The sequence below is a fragment of the Phalacrocorax aristotelis genome, chromosome 6 (assembly GCF_949628215.1).
Source record: "Phalacrocorax aristotelis chromosome 6, bGulAri2.1, whole genome shotgun sequence".
In the NCBI taxonomy this organism is placed as follows: domain Eukaryota; kingdom Metazoa; phylum Chordata; class Aves; order Suliformes; family Phalacrocoracidae; genus Phalacrocorax; species Phalacrocorax aristotelis.
The window spans coordinates 44,954,932-44,972,804 of record NC_134281.1 but is presented as its reverse complement, the minus strand read 5'-3'; the positions used below and the strand labels follow the sequence as shown (position 1 = coordinate 44,972,804).

Here is a 17,873-nt window from a genome sequence, read left to right as displayed (position 1 = left end):
CTTTCCTGCTGTTAGGTCGTAACTATTTCCCAGGCAGGCAGTGTGATGCACTCAAAGGCTGCTCCAGCGCGGCGCTAAGTGCCATCCCCTTTGACGGAAGGGCAGAAGGGAGGTTGCAATAACCTTAATGAGCTCTGAAGATCTCACTCATGTTAAAAGGAGGGATTTCCAGATGCAAGACTAATGTAAAACGCATTAACACTAATGGGGGGACAGGGTGGGTGGGTGGGGAACTCCCAGCCCTTTGAGCCCCAGGAGGTTGTTTCGATGGTGCGCGGCGTTTGCCGAGCTTGTAAGATGCTCTTTGGCACTGGGCTTACCTGCGGACCGGGACCCATGGGGCCCATCCCTCGCGGAGGATTCATCCTTTGCATGGGGCCGCCCATGTTAGGGTGCCCTGTTGGGAGGAAAGCAGGGGCGTTACACAGCACAGCAGCCACTTCAGGTCCCAAATTAACAGCTGATGAGAAACGTTAACGTTCAACCCTCCTCTGCTGGGTTTACCTTGCTGTCGCGTGGGATCCATTGAATTGGGCAGCAATGGCTGTGTACCGGGAACAGCACCCGGGGGCTGTGAAAACAAGGTGAGGAAGATTAAAAAAAAATTTGCTAAAATGCAGCCTACAGAGATAGATTTGGGTTGAAGCCTTAGGCTTTCAGGGGGCTTCTCAGTGTGCTCTCTGGGATGCACCACCCCTCCTGCTGCAGCACGGCCTGAAGCTGCCCGAGCATCCTGTATTCTGCTGCATCCCGCGGCATTCCGGGCACCTTCCTACAGCCCCCAGGCATTTGCCTCCCCTTTCCTTTCACAAACACCCTCTAAAAAACAAACAAGGCGCCAGCGTTTCCTCCTCTCCCAGCAGCCCGCACGCCATCAGGCTGCTGTATTTTAGGGGAGTGAGGGAAAGCCTGAGCTGCAGAGAGAAGCGTCAAAGCTGGCAGGGAAAAGGCAGATAGGCAGCGCGGCTCCCCGGTACTGACACAGTGCCAGGGCTAAACCGTACAGGTTGCAGCGATGCGTCGGCTGCCGATGGGGAGATGTTCCATTTGCAGCAGACCAGCATTCAGACCTGTCCCCACACAGGCAGGAGGGGAAGGTGGACACTCCCCCTCCCCAAACCCAGCTCTCCTCTGCTCGGGCAATGCAGCTATTTAAAGTTCAAAGACAGATAAAGGGGGAGAAAAATGAAGATACCATCTGCCTGGGGGAAGCAAACTGTAAACAGTTTTCTTGCAGCGCTGCCTTTTATTTGAATACCGACACACACAGATCCCACTGCTGGAGCACAGCGTAGGCACTGGGTGTGCATGGCCACGCCAAGGCAGAATCTGCCCAGTCCCAGTTTTTCTGCAGTTTGGAAGCTGGCAGCAGAAGGAAGATAAACTGGGGGGGTTGTAGGGATGGATATTTACACTTCTGCCTGACCTTCCTGCCTGCCTATTTATTCCTCTTGTCCCTCTGGATGTGACCATAACCCCTCTGAGCTCTGGGTAGTTAGAAACCTGCGTTTTGTACGTGGTGTTTGGGAGAACAAGATTAAATCTTTCTAATTAACTTTACCCACTCCTGGATACTCAACCCTGCTGCCAAGAGCAGCCACCTCAAACTGGTTCCCTGCCTCTCCTGCCTGCCCCAGCTCACTGTGCTCACCTCCAGAGGTGCCCAGGACCAGCCTGCGTATCATGGCAAGACGGGCTTGTTAAAACTGCCCCATGGGAAGGTGCTGTTAATTAATATCTAGCTAAATCAGCCACCAGTGCCCTGGCTGGGAGGCTCTTCCAGCGCAGCTGGACTTAGGGGTCCTGTATCAGCCCCCCTTGAGTTTTTCTCAACTACATCTCAGCTGTCTCACCATCATTTTGCAAATTCCAGTGATTCAAGTCTCAAATCCAGCAAGCACAAACATGAAACAAGTTGCTACATCCTATTTCCTGACTATTCTGCTCTTTCTGCTATTAAAAGCTATATAAAAAGAATGTTGTTAGCCAAAAAACAAGTTCCCAAGACAATCTGTGCACAGTCACCTTTGCTACTCAAACGAATTACAGGTTTCCTTTAATTTCCCTTTAATGTCAAGTGACCTTTGGTTCGGTCATTACCCTATGGATCTGCATGGCATCGGTGGGAACAAGATGAATTCCTCAACCAAAGGCCACGCATTCAGGCAACGCGTGGCGTGGAAGCCTCCATCCGTAAGGCCAGAAACAAACTGCCCTTGTTTAAGCTCGGATAAGAGGATAAACCCAACCCAAAAAATTCAGCAGTGACCTGCCCTGTTTGACCCTGCCGCTGATCTAAGCGCTCGGTCAACCCAGCAGCAGGATTATCTCCATCACTTTAATTTTCTGCGATTGCAGGGAAAATCCAGCTGGGCAGTGAGCCTGAGGCATGGCATGGCCGTGCTGAAAACACCACAAATAAAAAGCAGCACGTGGCCCACCACTGTTTACACCCTGGATATGCCCCAACCTCAGAAAAGAAAAAAAAAAAAGTTATGTGACACTTGATGGTCCAGCACCAAAAAAACAGAGGATGCCTGAGGGAGGCAATGCCTCCCATCCAAACCCAAGGGGTGTCTGCAGGACACCTGGCCCTTGTCCCCCTCCCCAAATAAAAGCCATCCCCAGGAAACCCGCTGGCACAGAGCCTGGGAGCGCAGTACCTGGTTGCCCATCCTGATGGGGGGCCGGGGACCTCCGGCGTAGCGCGGCGACATGAACGGCTGCAGGGACACAAAAGGGAGGTCAGGGCCGAGCTGCAGGGAGGCAGCACACTCCCCACGCACGCCGGTTAGACTGTACACACTGTTTGTTGGTTTGTTTTTTTGGTTGGTGGTTTGTTTTTTTTTTTTTTCTGGAGACATCCTTTTTAAAAAAGTTAAGTTTCAAAAGGAAAAAAAAAAAGGTGTCCGGAGTCCATTTCTTAAACATATTCTCTGTAGGTTTATTGTCTGAGAGCATTTGACATCAGCAATACTAGGTGAGGCTGTTAAAATTAGTGCATGGGAAACCCTGAGTGTTAGATACTGTTCAAGTTTAAATATATAGAGATATATTAAAAAAAGTGGCAAATAAGCACATACAGACACGCACACACAAAAAAAACCCCAGTGCTAAGTACTGAAAAAAAAAGAAGAAAGACTTAAAGTTACTTTTTTTACAACTGCTGCTACTAACAGAAGCTTAAAAACCCACATCAAGTTAAATTTCTCAGGCTACCTTGGGAAGATAAAACAGTTTGATACCCATGATTGACTTCTCAGTCCATTGACAACTGCACATCCGAAAAAAAAGGAAAAAGAAAAAAAAAAAGGGAAAAAACCCAATATTTTGCTTCAGAGCTGGGGTGCCCGGGGGGATGCTCCCCGGGGAAGCGGGTACCCGCTGCCCAGCATGCTTATAGAGGGAGGGGGAAAAAACCAAATCGAGCGCACGTCCCGGTTCACAGCCCTACCCATCGCTAGTGTCTTTACCTGACTGTGGGGTCCCATCATGCTGTTAGGATTGTGGGGTGGAGGCTGTGCGTGTGGCGAGGGCTGTGACCCAGGCGGTCCCTGTGAGGTCAGACAGTAGAAGGAGGTTATAGATTAGCACATGAAAGCGCAGAAAGAGCTAAAAAAAGGATTGACGGGTGGACCTGTTTTGTTGGGGAGTCAGTTCTCCCATTTTTAATTTTTTTCTTTTTCTCCTCTTTTTAGTTGATTTTCTATTAATTTGTAGCTGAACAATGAATAATGATATATGCAAAAAAAAATTTAAAAATCAGAACATCTGTCAAAATACAGCAGCCACATTGACGGTAAATGGTCCGGTAGTTCAACCAAGTCTGCAATGATAAACACACAGGGAAACACTTTGCAAGGGCGTGCAACGAGGAATAAAAAATATGCAGGAGAGGACCAGAGAGGTTGGGGGAAATACAAAAACACCCCAAACAAAAAAAAATATTTTCTCCTCTCTCATCCCAAAGGCTGGAGACACCTCTGGGTTTTTATTTTTAACTGTGATTCAGTGGAGGTGCTGGAGCGAGTACAGAGGACAAGGAGCACGTCCCAGCTCGCGCCTGGGCAGCGTTTGGCTGGCACAACCGGGGCTGCATCGCCAGACTGTACGGCTGCAACATCATTCCTCGAGGTGGATTCCCTAAGGATGCGAGTAAAATGGCTTGCGAGCAAAGAAAGGATGTCTAGGGGAAAAAAGGAGAGATTAGTCGGTGCAGGTTTAAGGCTGCAATGCAGCAGCCGCTGACATTTTGGGCTTGAACACCCACTTTTTCTTTTTTTTTTTTAAATTTAAAATTTCCCTTAAAAGCACGAAATGAAAATTTGCTTGGAAAAACCGCGAGCTTGGTGCAAGAATATACCAGTGCGTGTTAATGTAAGGAACAAAAAAATGTATTTTTTGAGTCAAAGGAGGTGTAATTGGTAGAGAAAGCAAACAAGCTTTGTCAGTAGGTGATGGGAAGCGACGGCAGGCTCCAGGACCGGCGCCGGAGCAGATGTTCTCTACCTGCCTCGTTACTAATTTCAACAAGTGTTCGCCTTCTAGCTGCTGCCAGCAATGGCATGGTTTGTTACCATGAGCAATTTTCTTAATTAACAGACATTAATTAGCCATTTAGCAATTTTGCAAGCATTTGTTTAGCAGCTTTCCTAAACATGAATACCACTGTGATAATGGTACTGATTAGAGGGTCCCCTAATTAACAGTACAGGGAAGGAAAATTGAAATCACATAAATTAAAAAGGGAGGGGAAGTTAATGAAGGCAGGACATATTTGCACCTGCAAATCTTTTGTACGGCGGAAACTTGAGTGCAATGTAAATAAAGTAAGAGGGTGGGGTTTTTTCCCTCTTTTTTTTTTTTTTTCTTATTTGAGCGGTTCGGCGGAGAGATGGAGCCAAGTGGATTTAAACCAACAGCCTCCTGCCAGCCTCTCCACTCCAGCCACTGCACCCAAGGAAATGAAGTCCCACCATTTACACCACCATTTATTATCTAGGAGCCGAAGGCAACCAGCCCCTGCCCCTGCTGCCTGGCAAACGCTGGCTGGAAGAGGTCACAGCACCTCAGGACAACCCCCCGGCGCTAACACAACTTCTTTCTCCAATCATGTCCCACTACAGTGAAGCCAAACCTCTGTGGTCCAACTGTAGCATCAACCACCTTTAGCAGAAGTAATTTCCATGCATGAAACTTGACTTATTTTTGCTTCTGAGGTGGCTAACTGTACACATGCTAACTGCATCAGGGGCAGCAGCCACCTCCCGCCGCTGGTTCATGGAGCTCAGCACCCCTCAACGAGGTCTGGCTACCACCAAAGCCCTTCTTACAAATCACAGCTGCAGATTTGGGGTAGGGAAGATTGGCAAAGGTGAACAAGTGATGAAACCAAGTGGAAAGGACAAACAGGGATTCACAGAGACCAGCCCTTAAGTCTCATTAGTGCAGGAATCAACAGGTCCTCCACAACACCTGCCTTGCTGCGCCAAAAGGAAGAGGTCATTGTTATCCAGGTACTGCCTGGACAGGCACGCAGACCCCATCTTGAAGTTATTAAATCCCTGATGTCCTCCTTCTTGTATCCCCTGGCGTGTGAGGGTGTGGGGTTAACAGGAATCGAATGCACGGGGCACATGGCCACCTACATGCACCCCGGATGGGCCTAGAGGTGACGTTTTGGGGGTGATTTAAAGTCTTCAGAGCAAGCAGTGTTTGGTTATTGTAGAAAAAGTGTCTATAAAAGACATGGCAGCATTTTCGCTGGAGAAAAATCCTCCGTTGCAATCGGATCCAGAGAGCATCAGTTGTTTGTGCTGCTGAAATGCATCCTTCAGAGCGTGGTCCTCCCTCGCCACCCCAAGGCTGCTCCTCAGGATGCTCCAGGCTCCATGCCACGCTTTGCTGACCAGCGAGAATATCCTTGCCATTGCATTATCCCACATGGTACTGCTCCTGGCAGAGACTTCTGAATAATGTGTCTGCAGATGCCCAGCTCCTGCAAACGTCTCAGCAGGCAGGGAGGAGCTGAAAGGGGCTTTTTTTCTTTTTTTCTTCATTCTTTTCTTCTTTTTCACAACAGCAACGAGCAGCCACATCTGAAATGCTTGCTCCAGGCTGCAACTGCCACAGCCCCTTCCCGTGCCCCTGCGGCACAGCCATGCTGCTTCAACAGAAATGCAGACCCTCTGGATATTGTTATCTCCATAAATATTTGCAGATGTTTCAGGTCCGGGACCTGCGTTTGGCCAGGAACGCCTGCTGGATGGGCTGCTTTTTCACATGGGTTTCCCTCACTGCAGAGGAAGCGGAGATGATCCCGATGGATCACGGCGGTTGAGACAAGTGTTTTGCAGAGATGTCATGTGGGCTCCAACCAACAGAACCACCTTTTTTTCTTAAAAAATGTGTATTTAGCAGTAATTAACTAGTGCTGTTACAAAGGGAGGCTGAACACACGCACAGTCCTGCTTCCTCTGCTCCACCTCCCTCCAGATCCCAAATGCCCAAGCACTGCATCCCCTCAGCACAGCTCCATCTGACATGCTGTGCTGGGCGAGCAGAACCTGCTCTGCAGTTAATTCACTCTCATCTCAAGACCAGCACTCTCTCCAACCAGAGAAACTCCATCATCTCTCGAGTTCTCATTTTTTTCTCTATTTTTCTTTCCAAGCTGGATGCCTTGCATGGGGGGGTTACTCTTCACCTTCCTGTAGCTGCCTCAAAAAAACCTCACCAACCAACCCCAAACAGCTAAAATGGCATTAGAGGAAACTGTTTCCAACAGCTCTCAGTGCCCCAGCCTCCTCTCTGCTTCTTTTTTTAATCCCTGCTACAAGGACTTTAAAATCCCAACCTGGCCCGTCAGACAAGTGAAGTTTTCGGCTGCTTTCTATGGGGAGTTTCCAGGCGATCAGGTTATTTCCATTCTGTCTTTCACAAGCTCGACTCCTCAAACTTCTTGTAAAATATTAAAGATGGAAAATGGCACGAGCAATCATAGCTCTGCGCGTGTCAATTTATGTTTCCAGCATAATTCACCACAAATGGATCATGTTTTATGGGCTACATACTTTCAGCTAATGGGGGAGTTTTTCTATTTAAAAACATTTCAAGCACCTCTGGGGGTGGCAGAACAAAGCAGGATGGTACGAGAAGGCAAAGCATCGCTGCCATGAGATACTGACAATTTAGAGTTAGCAATAGGAAGGCATCTTGTGTTTTAAAATACCTGCCCCTGCCTACCAGTTTTGACATTAGAAAATACTAAAATAAATTAGATGGATATTAATTAAAGATGTGCCTGGGTTTATTGGATAAGCACTTTATTCTTACCGAAGGAGAGGGAAGTTTTGCAAGTTGTCAACAACAAAAAAAAAAGATATCCCTGAAGGAGCCTTTAGGAGAGATGCTCCAGGTGTCCCCGGTGAGGAGGACCATGGCCGCCTTCCAGCACGTGGTGCTGGGCGAGGACTCAACCGCACCTTCCTGAGAGGGAGCAAGGCAAGGCAAGGCAAGGCAAGGCAAGGCAGGGCAAGGCGAGGCAAGGCGAGGCAGGGCAAGGCAAGGCAAGGCAAGGCAGGGCAGGGAGGGCAGGGCAAGGCAAGGCAAGGCAAGGCAAGGCAAGGCAAGGCAAGGCAAGGCAAGGCAAGGCAAGGCAAGGCAAGGCAAGGCGGGCAAAGTTCCCCTGCAGACGGCGGAAGGCAGCCGTGGGCAGGAGCTCTGCCTCGCCTGCAGCTGGGGCTCCCAACTGCAGAAGCCTGGTTTTAAGGAATATGTTAAACACAAGCTCTTCAGGAAACAAACCCATGTCAGCTGGAGCCAAGAACAGTCACCTCCATCTGGCTGGAGCACCCGAGAGAAAGTTGACTGCAAATCCCACCATATGCTCCAGACGCTCGGTACAAAAGCCTCGGGCATCCTACTAAACTTTCAGAAAAAAAACTTTCTCCAATGCTTGCTTTTCCTTTCCTCCAGCTTGTAAGCCACCTTCCTTCAAACCCTGCCTGGTGCGAGGCTGACAGTGAGCTCTGACCTGGGATTTTGGGAAGGGCAGCCTCATTTGTGGCTCTTGTGCCACCTCGCTGGAGCTGGTTGACCATAGGTGGTGGCACCCGTGGAGTAGTGGCAAATCCTACTAGGATGTCAGGTCAGCCAAGCAGGGGGAAAATGGTGGCATCCAAGGAGGGAGCAGGACAACATGGACCCCTTCTTATTGCCCCTGGCTTTACCATCCTCACCCCCATGGGTGCCCTTACCCAAAGAGACAAGCCCCAGGATGCAGGGAGGAGAGGTGGGGAGGGCAGGGAGTTTTAGGGGGGAGCCCCCCAGGATCTGGAGCCCCCTGTCCTCCCTGGCTCCCGAGGTCTCTCTGCATTAGGGGGCAGTGTGGGAACACTGAGCAGCCGGTGCTTTGTTTTGGTGCATCTCGGCGCCGAGCCGCTGATGCATAGCTAACACAGCCGCCGACATTGATTTATGGTCAACTTTCCATTTCATCAGCGTGCGGAGTACGGGGTGGTGTGGGGAGTTCGCACTGGGAAGAGGAGGCACGGCCATGGCGGGGGGCTGCTGACTGGGTCCCTCCCCATTTATTTAGTAGTAGAAAGGTGTGGTATTAATTGCTTTTCATTTTAAATTTTCTTTTCTACATTTCCCTGGCACCCCCCTGTCCCTTCTTTGAGGGATCTGCACCCCGGCATCAATCCAGCTTTCAAAACAAAAGCAGGAACGCCTCTGATGACCTTTCTGAGGATGAGCAGAGGGTTTGTTTGCTCATCTCAAAGGGACAAAGAGAGATTTAAATAAAAGCATCTACCCACACCAGCAGTCAACCCGGCCACCTTTTGTCCGAAGCACAGCCGAAATCCGTGCCGCCGGCTGGCACGACGCAATGCCCTAGCAACGAAAGGGCACCCAGGGCCTCTCCTTTCCCATCATTTTGGGAAGGTTTTGTGAGACTCTGCAGGATGCATTTCCCTTGGCCCCCAGCCCAAAGGTCATTGCTAAGCCCCAGTGCGCGGAAGGGACTCTCCCTGTAAGACGGCAGCTATGGACAAGTGCTGCAGCCTGGGCTCCTCCTCTCTTCTCCCCTTCCTGGAGCATCACTTCTCCTCCAAGCTTGCTCCCTTGGGTTTTTGGGCCACTAGCTCCCAGGAATGGTCCATATAATTTTTTCCCTTTGCCAAACAGCAGCACACATCCGAATGCGTGGGGCTGGGGGGCAGTTCATGCACTCCCAGGGTGGCAGCAAGGGATTTCTGCAACCTGAGCTTTGCTGGTGACTCCCTTCTCAGCTCCTGGCATGATGTCCCACCATGCCAAGGCAGGATCAGGCCATCTAAAACCTCTCAAAAACCCGTGCCTGCTGTCCTCAGGGATATCCCTTTAGGTCCCTGCTTCCTGCAGTACAGTGCAAAAGATCAAGCTGCTGAAACCCTGAGCAACTCTCCAGCCCCCAGCCTCCTGGCATGGGGAAGGCACTGGCTGGGGTGGTACCACCAGGAACCTCACCCACTCCCATAGCTGGCACGCCAAGGGTCAGGGAGAGGTCCTTTGCATTTCCTGTGACCTTTTTGCTTTTGCCCTCTTAAGTTCAAGACTTCAATTTCCTACAATTTCCCCCAAGCTGCAAGCGGCTAGCCACCAAGCCACCAGCCCACCCCTGCAAGAGCTGGTCTCCAGCACCTCCTGAAGCTGGAACAAGCACCAGCACCCGCAATAAATCAGACAGGCTTTCATGGGGGTGATGTTCAGACTGTTAAAAGGTGGGATTTTTCTTCTCCCCTCCTCCCCTCCACCCCCAGGGCTGGGAGGAGAAACCAGATGTTGGAGGGCTTTCAGGGAAGGCAGGCTCTTGAGATGTCACATGTGAGCCATATGCATCGGCACCCCTCCTCTCTTCCCTCCGGCAGCTCCAGGGACAGGCAGTCCCCACACACAACACCTGCACCAGTGCCATTACTTCTGCCGGGTTTTCAGGACCCCCCACACCAAAGCCCTAAGAAAGCAGAGCTGCTTTTGAGCCCCCCTTCCCCAGCAGCTCCTAGTCCTGCCACAAAAGAGGTAGGAAGCTAGGATGGGTTATTCACTCCTGAATCGGACCCTCAGTGCAAAAATGCTATGGGAGGGCAGAAAGAAAAGCAAGGGGGACAGCTTGGAAGCTGTCAATGGGAGGAGTCGAGACAGGAGCATGCAAAGCACGTCTGGGGACATGCGACTCCTCTTCCTCACCTTCCTCTCTCGGGGAAAGCCAACCCATACTCTTGAAGCCTTGCCCTAACTTTGTGCCAGTTTTGCAGCCCTCGCAGCTCTGCGTGACGCAGGAGCCCCAAAGGACAGTCAGCTTCATAGCGGGGCGAGATCAGGGCTTTTGGAGACACATTTGTTGGAAGCAGCAGCTTGGCACTCAAATTGCTGGCAGCAGCTATGACCTGCGAGATAGCATCTCTGCTGTTGGCTTCACCTCGTGCCGCCAAGCGCTGCAACAAGATTCACCCATTTTAGGGTTCCCAATCAATATCAGATATTCCTACTTTGTCAGAAGCATGTTCAGGAAATGGGATCTCTCTAAAAAAAATCAGACAGGACCCTGCTTCCCCCTTCCCATACACACAGAAACAGCGATATCAGGCTCAGATATCGCCACAATAAATCACAAGTGCCTTATCGAGTCTGCCTGTCTACTGCCTGAGAAGTTCTCCCATATACAAATCACAAGCCAAGATAAAAAAAAAAACCAGCTTGCCAAAACAAATATTCCTTTCAACTCTTATCCCATTTGTTACATGAACAAGTGTTTCTTCCTCAGGAAGGAAGATTTTAATGCACCGAGAGCTTATGCCGCTGCAAACCAGCACAGCTCATGCCATGCAAAGAGATTCCAGAGAAATAAGAAAAACCTCCATGGTTCAAGTTTTGAAAACTCTTTTTCTGTGTGCTTGTCGAGATCCTTTCCATCAGCGTCACTCCAAACATACCTTACCCCCTCCTCAGTCAGAGCTCGGTGTGGGAGAAGGAAGGAGCAAGGGGACTTTAGGGACTTTGTTAGGTATTTGCTTACAAGGTGCCTCCATGGCATTCGGGGACTTGGCTGAAGCCGTCTCCTGCTTGCAGCCGCAGCCAGCATTTGTTAATGCTTTCAGTGATTGCATTTGGAAAAAATCAAGTGGTTAACCGGGGGGTGGGGGGAAGTTTCAGGAATCAAAATCCAGAATGTTTTCAATTATGCATGTCTGTTAGGACCGGAGAACAAATACAGTCCCAACCCAAACACAAACCAAGCAGCTTTGAAAAAAAGCATTGGTTGTAAATACACAGTAACCTCTTCGAGCAAGAAAGAAATTTGCTTTAAGGCTACAAAAAATAGAAAGCAAACACGGAAGGACAGCAGAACATGAGTTATTCCTAGACAGGTCAGCTCTGCGGGCATGCTGCTTCCCTAGCATCCCCTTGGAAAAAAAACACAGGCACGACAGCACTGACACCCAGAGCGTAAGCAAACACGTGCACGGTGTGGAGGTGAGCACTGGGAGAAGAGGCAGCCTACCTGGAAGAAACCGGGTGGGATGGGGCCCCCGGGCATCCCGTCGTTCGGGGGAATGTTTCCAAGCACGGGACTCGGGGCGGCAGCTGCGCTCTGTGGGGAACAAAACCAGGACAAGCACAGTGCTTTAAGTTGGAGTTAAGAAAAAAACATTAAAAAAGCTGTTCCCCTGTCACACTACATTGAGCTAATTAGTGTTACCTCCAAAGCCCTGAGCATCGCTCCCTATGCCCCAGGCATTTTCCCCTATGGGGGAACAAGCAGAGAATGCTTGGAGCCAGAGGACCATCGGCCTCTGCAATTTGCCCACGGAGAAGATGGCCAAGCAAAAACCAGGGATAATTCTGGGGCTTATTTTTTCATTTACCCAGGCATTTAGTCTCATTAATCCACCGAGGAGCCTCATCCAATGCATCACTTCAGGCAGAAGCTGTTTTGAGGCTTTTTAAATGCTTTTCTTACGCCACCTTCCCCCTCTGCACTTGCCAGATCAGTTCTGTCCTCTGGAAAAGATGTTTCTCTGACCTCACCAACATGCCATGGTTTAATTACGGATGTCCAAATTCATCACACCTGATCTGTGGGGGTCATGCTCCTGATCGCACATCCCCAGAACAAGCCAGCTGAGCAGCTCCAGCCCCAAGAAGGAGGTATGGGGGCTGACCCGGAATAAATGGACACCCCGCTTGCTCCTGCTCAGCAACTCTATTCATATTTACTTTCTCACTGCACTGTGGAGCTGGCAGTGCTGGGGAAGCATCAGCATGATAGGAGGCTCTTACCCAGAAAGAAAATGGTAAGAAAAAGGTCTTTCCCTAAAGTCTACTGCTGGCAACACATCCCTGCTGGGTTAGGAGTGGTACCTGGGCCGCTGAAGTGCACTCTTGTTTACTCATCACCAAATGAACCCCCATTCCCAGGGCAGTTACAAGGGGGCCTCACTGATATTAACTAGGTTTGGATCACTGAACTACTCCCTCCATGAATTTTTACAATGGACTTAAGCACCTAAAACCATGTAGCAAAGTGGAGGAAAATCGTCCACCATGAAAAAAATCGGTTGAAAAATTTCCCACCGAGGAAGCTCCACAGGCAGGCGGGGTACAGGTGAGCCTGCTCAGGCTTGGTTTTATACCAAAGCTCGGAGCACCCCGACCCCATCAAACCCTGTGTCCTGACAGCAGCCGAGCCAGCCCTGGCCCCCAACTGCATCTGATGCAGTGACAACCACAAGATGTGAGCAAAGGGGTAAGCTGGGGTGTCAGGACTTGGGCAGCCCAGAAAACCAAGGATTATTACGGACTAAGGAGTGTCAAAGTGGGACCCCAATGTCTGGTTGGGAATCTTGCTATTCTGGATCAGAAAGCCTTGCAGAGGCAGGAAAGAATCAGTCTAACCACTGCCTTGTGCTCCCTCCATCACACTCTCCAGCAGGAGCTGGCATGCAGGACGCGGAATGAAGGCCAGGACCGCACCAGTCCAGTGGTTGTTTTTCCCACCCCAGCATCTCAGAGCTGCAAGTGCCAGAGATGACAGCGGAAGCTGATTCCCCCATAAGAGACCCCCTTGGCAAAACAACCGAGGTACCCCTGCGGCTACGGGGTCCTGCGCCCCCAGGCATGGCCCTTACCATGCTCCCACCATTCCCCTGAACAAGGCATCCCAAGCAGCCTTCCCCACATCAACAGCAAAGGCCAGATCTGAGTGTTTTTACAGTTAATAAAAAAAAGTCCTGGCAGGAAAAATAAGCCTGCCCGTTCCAGGCTCTTTTTATACATCAGACGGCAGCAAAAATAGACGGGAGAGGGAGTGAACCCAGTTCTCCCCCTCCCTCCATCCCCCCAAGTGGGTCAGCTATAAAAGTAAAACCAAATCTTAATCCAAGGCCATGAACATATTGCAGTTTCTCTGCAAAGCAGATGACGGTTCTTAATGCAAAAATATATAAGACCAAGCCCCAAACTGCAGTGAGCCCATTTGGAATTTCCTTTATTAAACCCTCTATCACGCAAAACGCTTCTCTCCCAAGGCGGCGAGCGCTGCAATAAAGCTGCCAAGGTGATATTTTATGGTTTCAAGAGATTTCCAGCACACCATAATCCTTTGCTGGGGGAATCTCCCAAAGCAAAATGGATCCCGAAGCAGTGGGAAGTGAGGATGGACATGTATTTGGGTATCCAGGGGTGAAGTGCGCCGCCCTCCTCCTTCCCTTCTGCAACAGGGAGCAGAGGGAGGAGGGCAGAAAAACTCTTGTAGAAAAATGCCCATTTTTCCACAAAACCACAGAGTATTTTTCCGTGCTAAACACCCCAAAATCTCACCTATGCCTTCACGGTGTAAACGGGGATTTAAAGTTCCTCGCACATGTGGCGCTTGGCAGAACTTGGTAATTAAAAACCCACAAGTGCCCTGAGCATATTGTAGGATGGGAGCCAAATTGGTCAGCCCTTGATGAATGATTTACAAGGCTGCGAAGTGACATTTTATTTCTTTTTTATTCCCCTCCCCATCACCGCTGCTAAGGTAAACACTGAGGCACCTTTAGCCCCGCCGAAGCGGTAGAAGTGCAGCCATGCTGGAGCAGCTGTGCAAAACCCTGGGGACATGCCAGAAAAAGAAGAAAAAGGGAAAAAAAAGGCAGTGGGAACAAATTTCCCAAACCCTACGGGTGGGCATCCAAACCTTGAGGGTGAGCACTCAAACCCCAAGGGCTTTCCAGCACCGATTTCCAGAAAACCTAGAATTTTTGCTCTCCCAGCTCCAACCACCCAGCTTAATTTTACCATTTTGGTTAAGAAACTCTTTTTAGGGGCTCTGGAGATTTCAGCTGGAGTTTGCCCGCCAAGCCCCTTTCACCAGGCAAATATCTAAGTGCCTCCAAGCCCCCTGGCGCAGGTACAGGCAAGGCAGAGATGCTAAAGGGACAGGCAGGAGATGGGCAGCGCTAGTGCAGTGCAGGAGCATGAAGCCCGCTCTGCCACCACATCCAAGCTGGTGCTAAACCAAAAGGACGTCCAGCCACATGAAGGTCTCTGTTGGCACACGATGCCCCAGATTTCCTTCCACCAAAGTGCTGGGGACCACTGCTGGAGATGAGCAAGGACAGCTCTGGCGGAGCCAGCATGCCGTTCCTTTGCCTTTTATTAGATGGTAAATTTGCTCCATGCTGGAAACAACATACAATTCCTGAGGCGCGCGCACACGTGCACACCCCCACCCCTTTTTCCCCCCCATGTACATTGGATTTTTCCCCTTTTTTGGTGGAAGTGAGCGGAGTGATGACAATCTGGATCACTGCATTTCACTTCCAAACTGAAGCTCTCAGTTAACACACCGGCTTGGTACGCCAGCAGATGCCGTCTAAGCCTTTAAATCGCACACTAATTGCACTAATTGAGCTAACAGTCTCTGTTTCGTCTCCCTACCCTGAGTCAACCAGCGTCTTCTGGTACTGCTGTAGAGATCCAAGCTGTTGACTGTAGTGTTATTTTGTCAGCCATTAAACGATTCATCAGAGTCATTAATTGATTTATTACTGCTGCCTGCGAGTATAGCTTTGCAAATAAAGAAGGATGGAGGTCAGGAGGCAATGGAAATCGGACAAAACAGCACAGCCAGAAGCTGGGCACTTGAATTATCGGCAGGAGCCTGCTTTCGCAGGACCACTGGCATCAGGTTATGGAGGAAAAATGGGAAAAAAAAAAAAAAAAAAAAAAAGATGTGCCATTTGGCTGCGCTGCCAAACCAGTTAGGTTTTCAGCTAAAATCTACGTAGGGTGTAAAACGGCTATAAAAACCTCCTTGTTTTCTTAACCTAATCCTTAGGAAGAAACGAGGTTATTCCACTGTATTAATTGCATTTAAGAGTGGCAGGGAAGATGCACTGGTGTGGCTGCACTGAGCAGCTCCCTGGTTCCCGGACCAGCCGAGCATCCTAAGCTGCCCTGCCAGCATTTTGCTGTCACCCGAATTTGCTTTCCCAGGCCAGCTGAGCTGGAAACACCACTCACCTCTGCTTGTCCCACAGCCCTGGGAGGAGCTGCGGACCAGTGCTTTTATTTATTTACTTTCTTTAATACACAGTTTAGGTCTTTGCTAGGCGTGAAGGTTTGCTGAAGGCAGGGTGCGGTGAGCCGTTTCCTGCCCCCCGCCCTGTGGCAGACTCGACCCGAGAGAATCTGTGAGGCACCATTGAGCCCAAGAGGGTTTCAGGGCTGAATTTAAAAACCAGAGCAGCCAGCGCAGAGCTGGTGGGCTGAAATTGCCCTCAGCAACAGCAAGTTGCTGCCCCCAGACCCCAGCCCTACTGTACCCCTGGTAATACAAGGCATCGCCCAACAAGGGAAGGTTTGGGAAGATAGGGAGCTTTCTGGATGCACAGCCTGCACAGCAGCCCTCGGGATGCTGCAGCGGGATTCTTCCTCCTCATCCCCATCACTGCACAAGTCTGAGCTGCCTCCAAGAGCAGCCTGAAGGTGGATTAAGGTGCTACACCAATGCATCCCATCCTGCAAGGCTCCCAGCGTCATGGTGAGACTATACCCCGTGGCATGGCAGGGCATCAGCTTAGCCCCAGTGTGCCACCTGCCCAAACCTGCCATGCTTCACCAACACAAGTGATGGTTTCTATTAACTGCAAAAAACAGGTTCCTAACTCTGCCATTAAACGCAAGCCAGTGTCCCCACACACGCTCCGCATGAGCAGTTTTGGGTCACACAGGCAGCTGCACAGCTCACCCCAGCATCCCATCGCTGGCTTTCACCAAACCCTTACTTTTAATAAAAATAACGTCCAAACAGTGGTACAAGGCACCAGCAGGCAGCAGAGAGGACGCTCCATTTGCGGGAAGCACCACCAGCACCAGCTCTGCCAGACCCAGCTTCCATTCACCCAGCAGCAAGTTGGGGAGAGCAAAAATATCTTCATGGCACACACCTAAAAACAAACTAAGAATGGCCAGATATTTGTTTTTTTGGCTCAAGATGTTTTTGCCCTTGGTCTCCTCTCCAGAAGAGTGGACTGGAGGTTTTTCGCTGCACGTCACACCTCACAGCCACAGCGGGAGCAGCACAAGGCACTCCAGGGCAGCTGCCTCCGGTACGAGCATGCGGGGATGCTCAGGACCTGTTGGTGATCTGGTATCTATCTCCCTCCTTTGATTTTATTTTTTTGTGTAGAGTACAGACTTCGAAGCCTAAGGAAGAAATCAGCGTGCAGGTCAGGACTTAAGCAGGCTGCATAAACAGGTAATACAGAATTTAATTGGACTCCAGTTAAGCCTTTTCATCTCGTTAAAGCTGCCTTCATCTTATATAGCCAGGTTTTAAATTTAATAATAGAACCCTCCCACACCTCGCAGTAACCCGATTAACACCAGGGAGGACAGCATGCTGACCACTTCCTCCGGACCAAGCCCTCAGATGCTCTCCTGCATCAGTCCCCTCCACGGGTCGGTGCCAGCATCTGTGTTGCATCAACGCGCATGAAAATAAATAAAACACCAGATCACTGCAGCTGATTCAAGTGTGATTGCTGGCCCACGTGCCGGCAGTGGGCAGCCACTCCATAACATGGTGCTTGCAGAGCCTCTCGGGTGGGCTCAGGGTGTTTTGGGGGTATGCCATGCTCTCCAGCCAGGGTACACTGGAGACCATCCTGCTTCCCCTGGTGCAAGCCACTTGGCTGGATGCTCCAGAAGACACAACAAACAGGTTTTGGTTTATTTTAGGGTAAGAGAAGGTAAAAGGAAGCTGGGATGAGGCTTTGCATATTGGCAAGAGGAAGACAAAAAAGAAAAAAAGATTAAATGGGCTTGTAGCAGTATCACCATGCATACCACCCAAACGCCATCACCACGCTCCCATGGGACACCAAGCTGTGCATGCAAGTTCAACTTAATTATACTTCTATGATAGCACAAGTTTTTTGTGCTTACTTTAAATATATCACCTGCAAGCCGCCCGGCACGGGAAGCCCTGGCACACAAAGCGCCAGCGTACACCCCGGCTGGGAATAGCCATGCTTGGCCACTTTTTTCCCCTCCTTTAAAAAGACAGAAACAACCCTCAGCACTGTATTTTCCCTGAGCTTTAAAAAAAAAAAAAAAGCACAACAGTTGAATGGTGTTTTGAGCTAATATGGGGCTTCCCCCGCGCCCCCCCTCCTTGTAAAGATAATCTGAGACAGCAGCTCCGGCCACGAAACAATAGGATTTTAATCTCTTTAGTCGGCGCCCCCCTTATCCCTGGGAAGGAAACCCCTTCAGTCATTTACAAGTTTGTAAATAAGGCTCTTGGTAGCATCTCGCGGACATCTGCTCCGCCAGCC

General features: G+C 50.1%; 1 protein-coding gene across 6 annotated transcripts in view; it reads right to left on the bottom strand.

Moving 5' to 3' along the window:
- The window catches only part of SSBP3 (single stranded DNA binding protein 3), a 55,341-nt gene that overhangs the window by 7,676 nt on the left and 29,792 nt on the right, over positions 1-17,873 (bottom strand). For 2 of the 6 annotated variants that reach the window (XM_075097558.1, XM_075097560.1), the window contains exons 5-9: positions 11,549-11,638; positions 3,474-3,554; positions 2,664-2,723; positions 505-571; positions 321-397 (exon numbers count right to left, since the gene is read on the bottom strand). In XM_075097558.1, coding sequence (XP_074953659.1) covers positions 321-397; positions 505-571; positions 2,664-2,723; positions 3,474-3,554; positions 11,549-11,638 — 375 coding nt within the window. The remainder of the gene's footprint in view (positions 1-320; positions 398-504; positions 572-2,663; positions 2,724-3,473; positions 3,555-11,548; positions 11,639-17,873) is intronic. The other 4 variants (XM_075097559.1, XM_075097562.1, XM_075097561.1 and 1 more) reach the window with 2 other exon arrangements.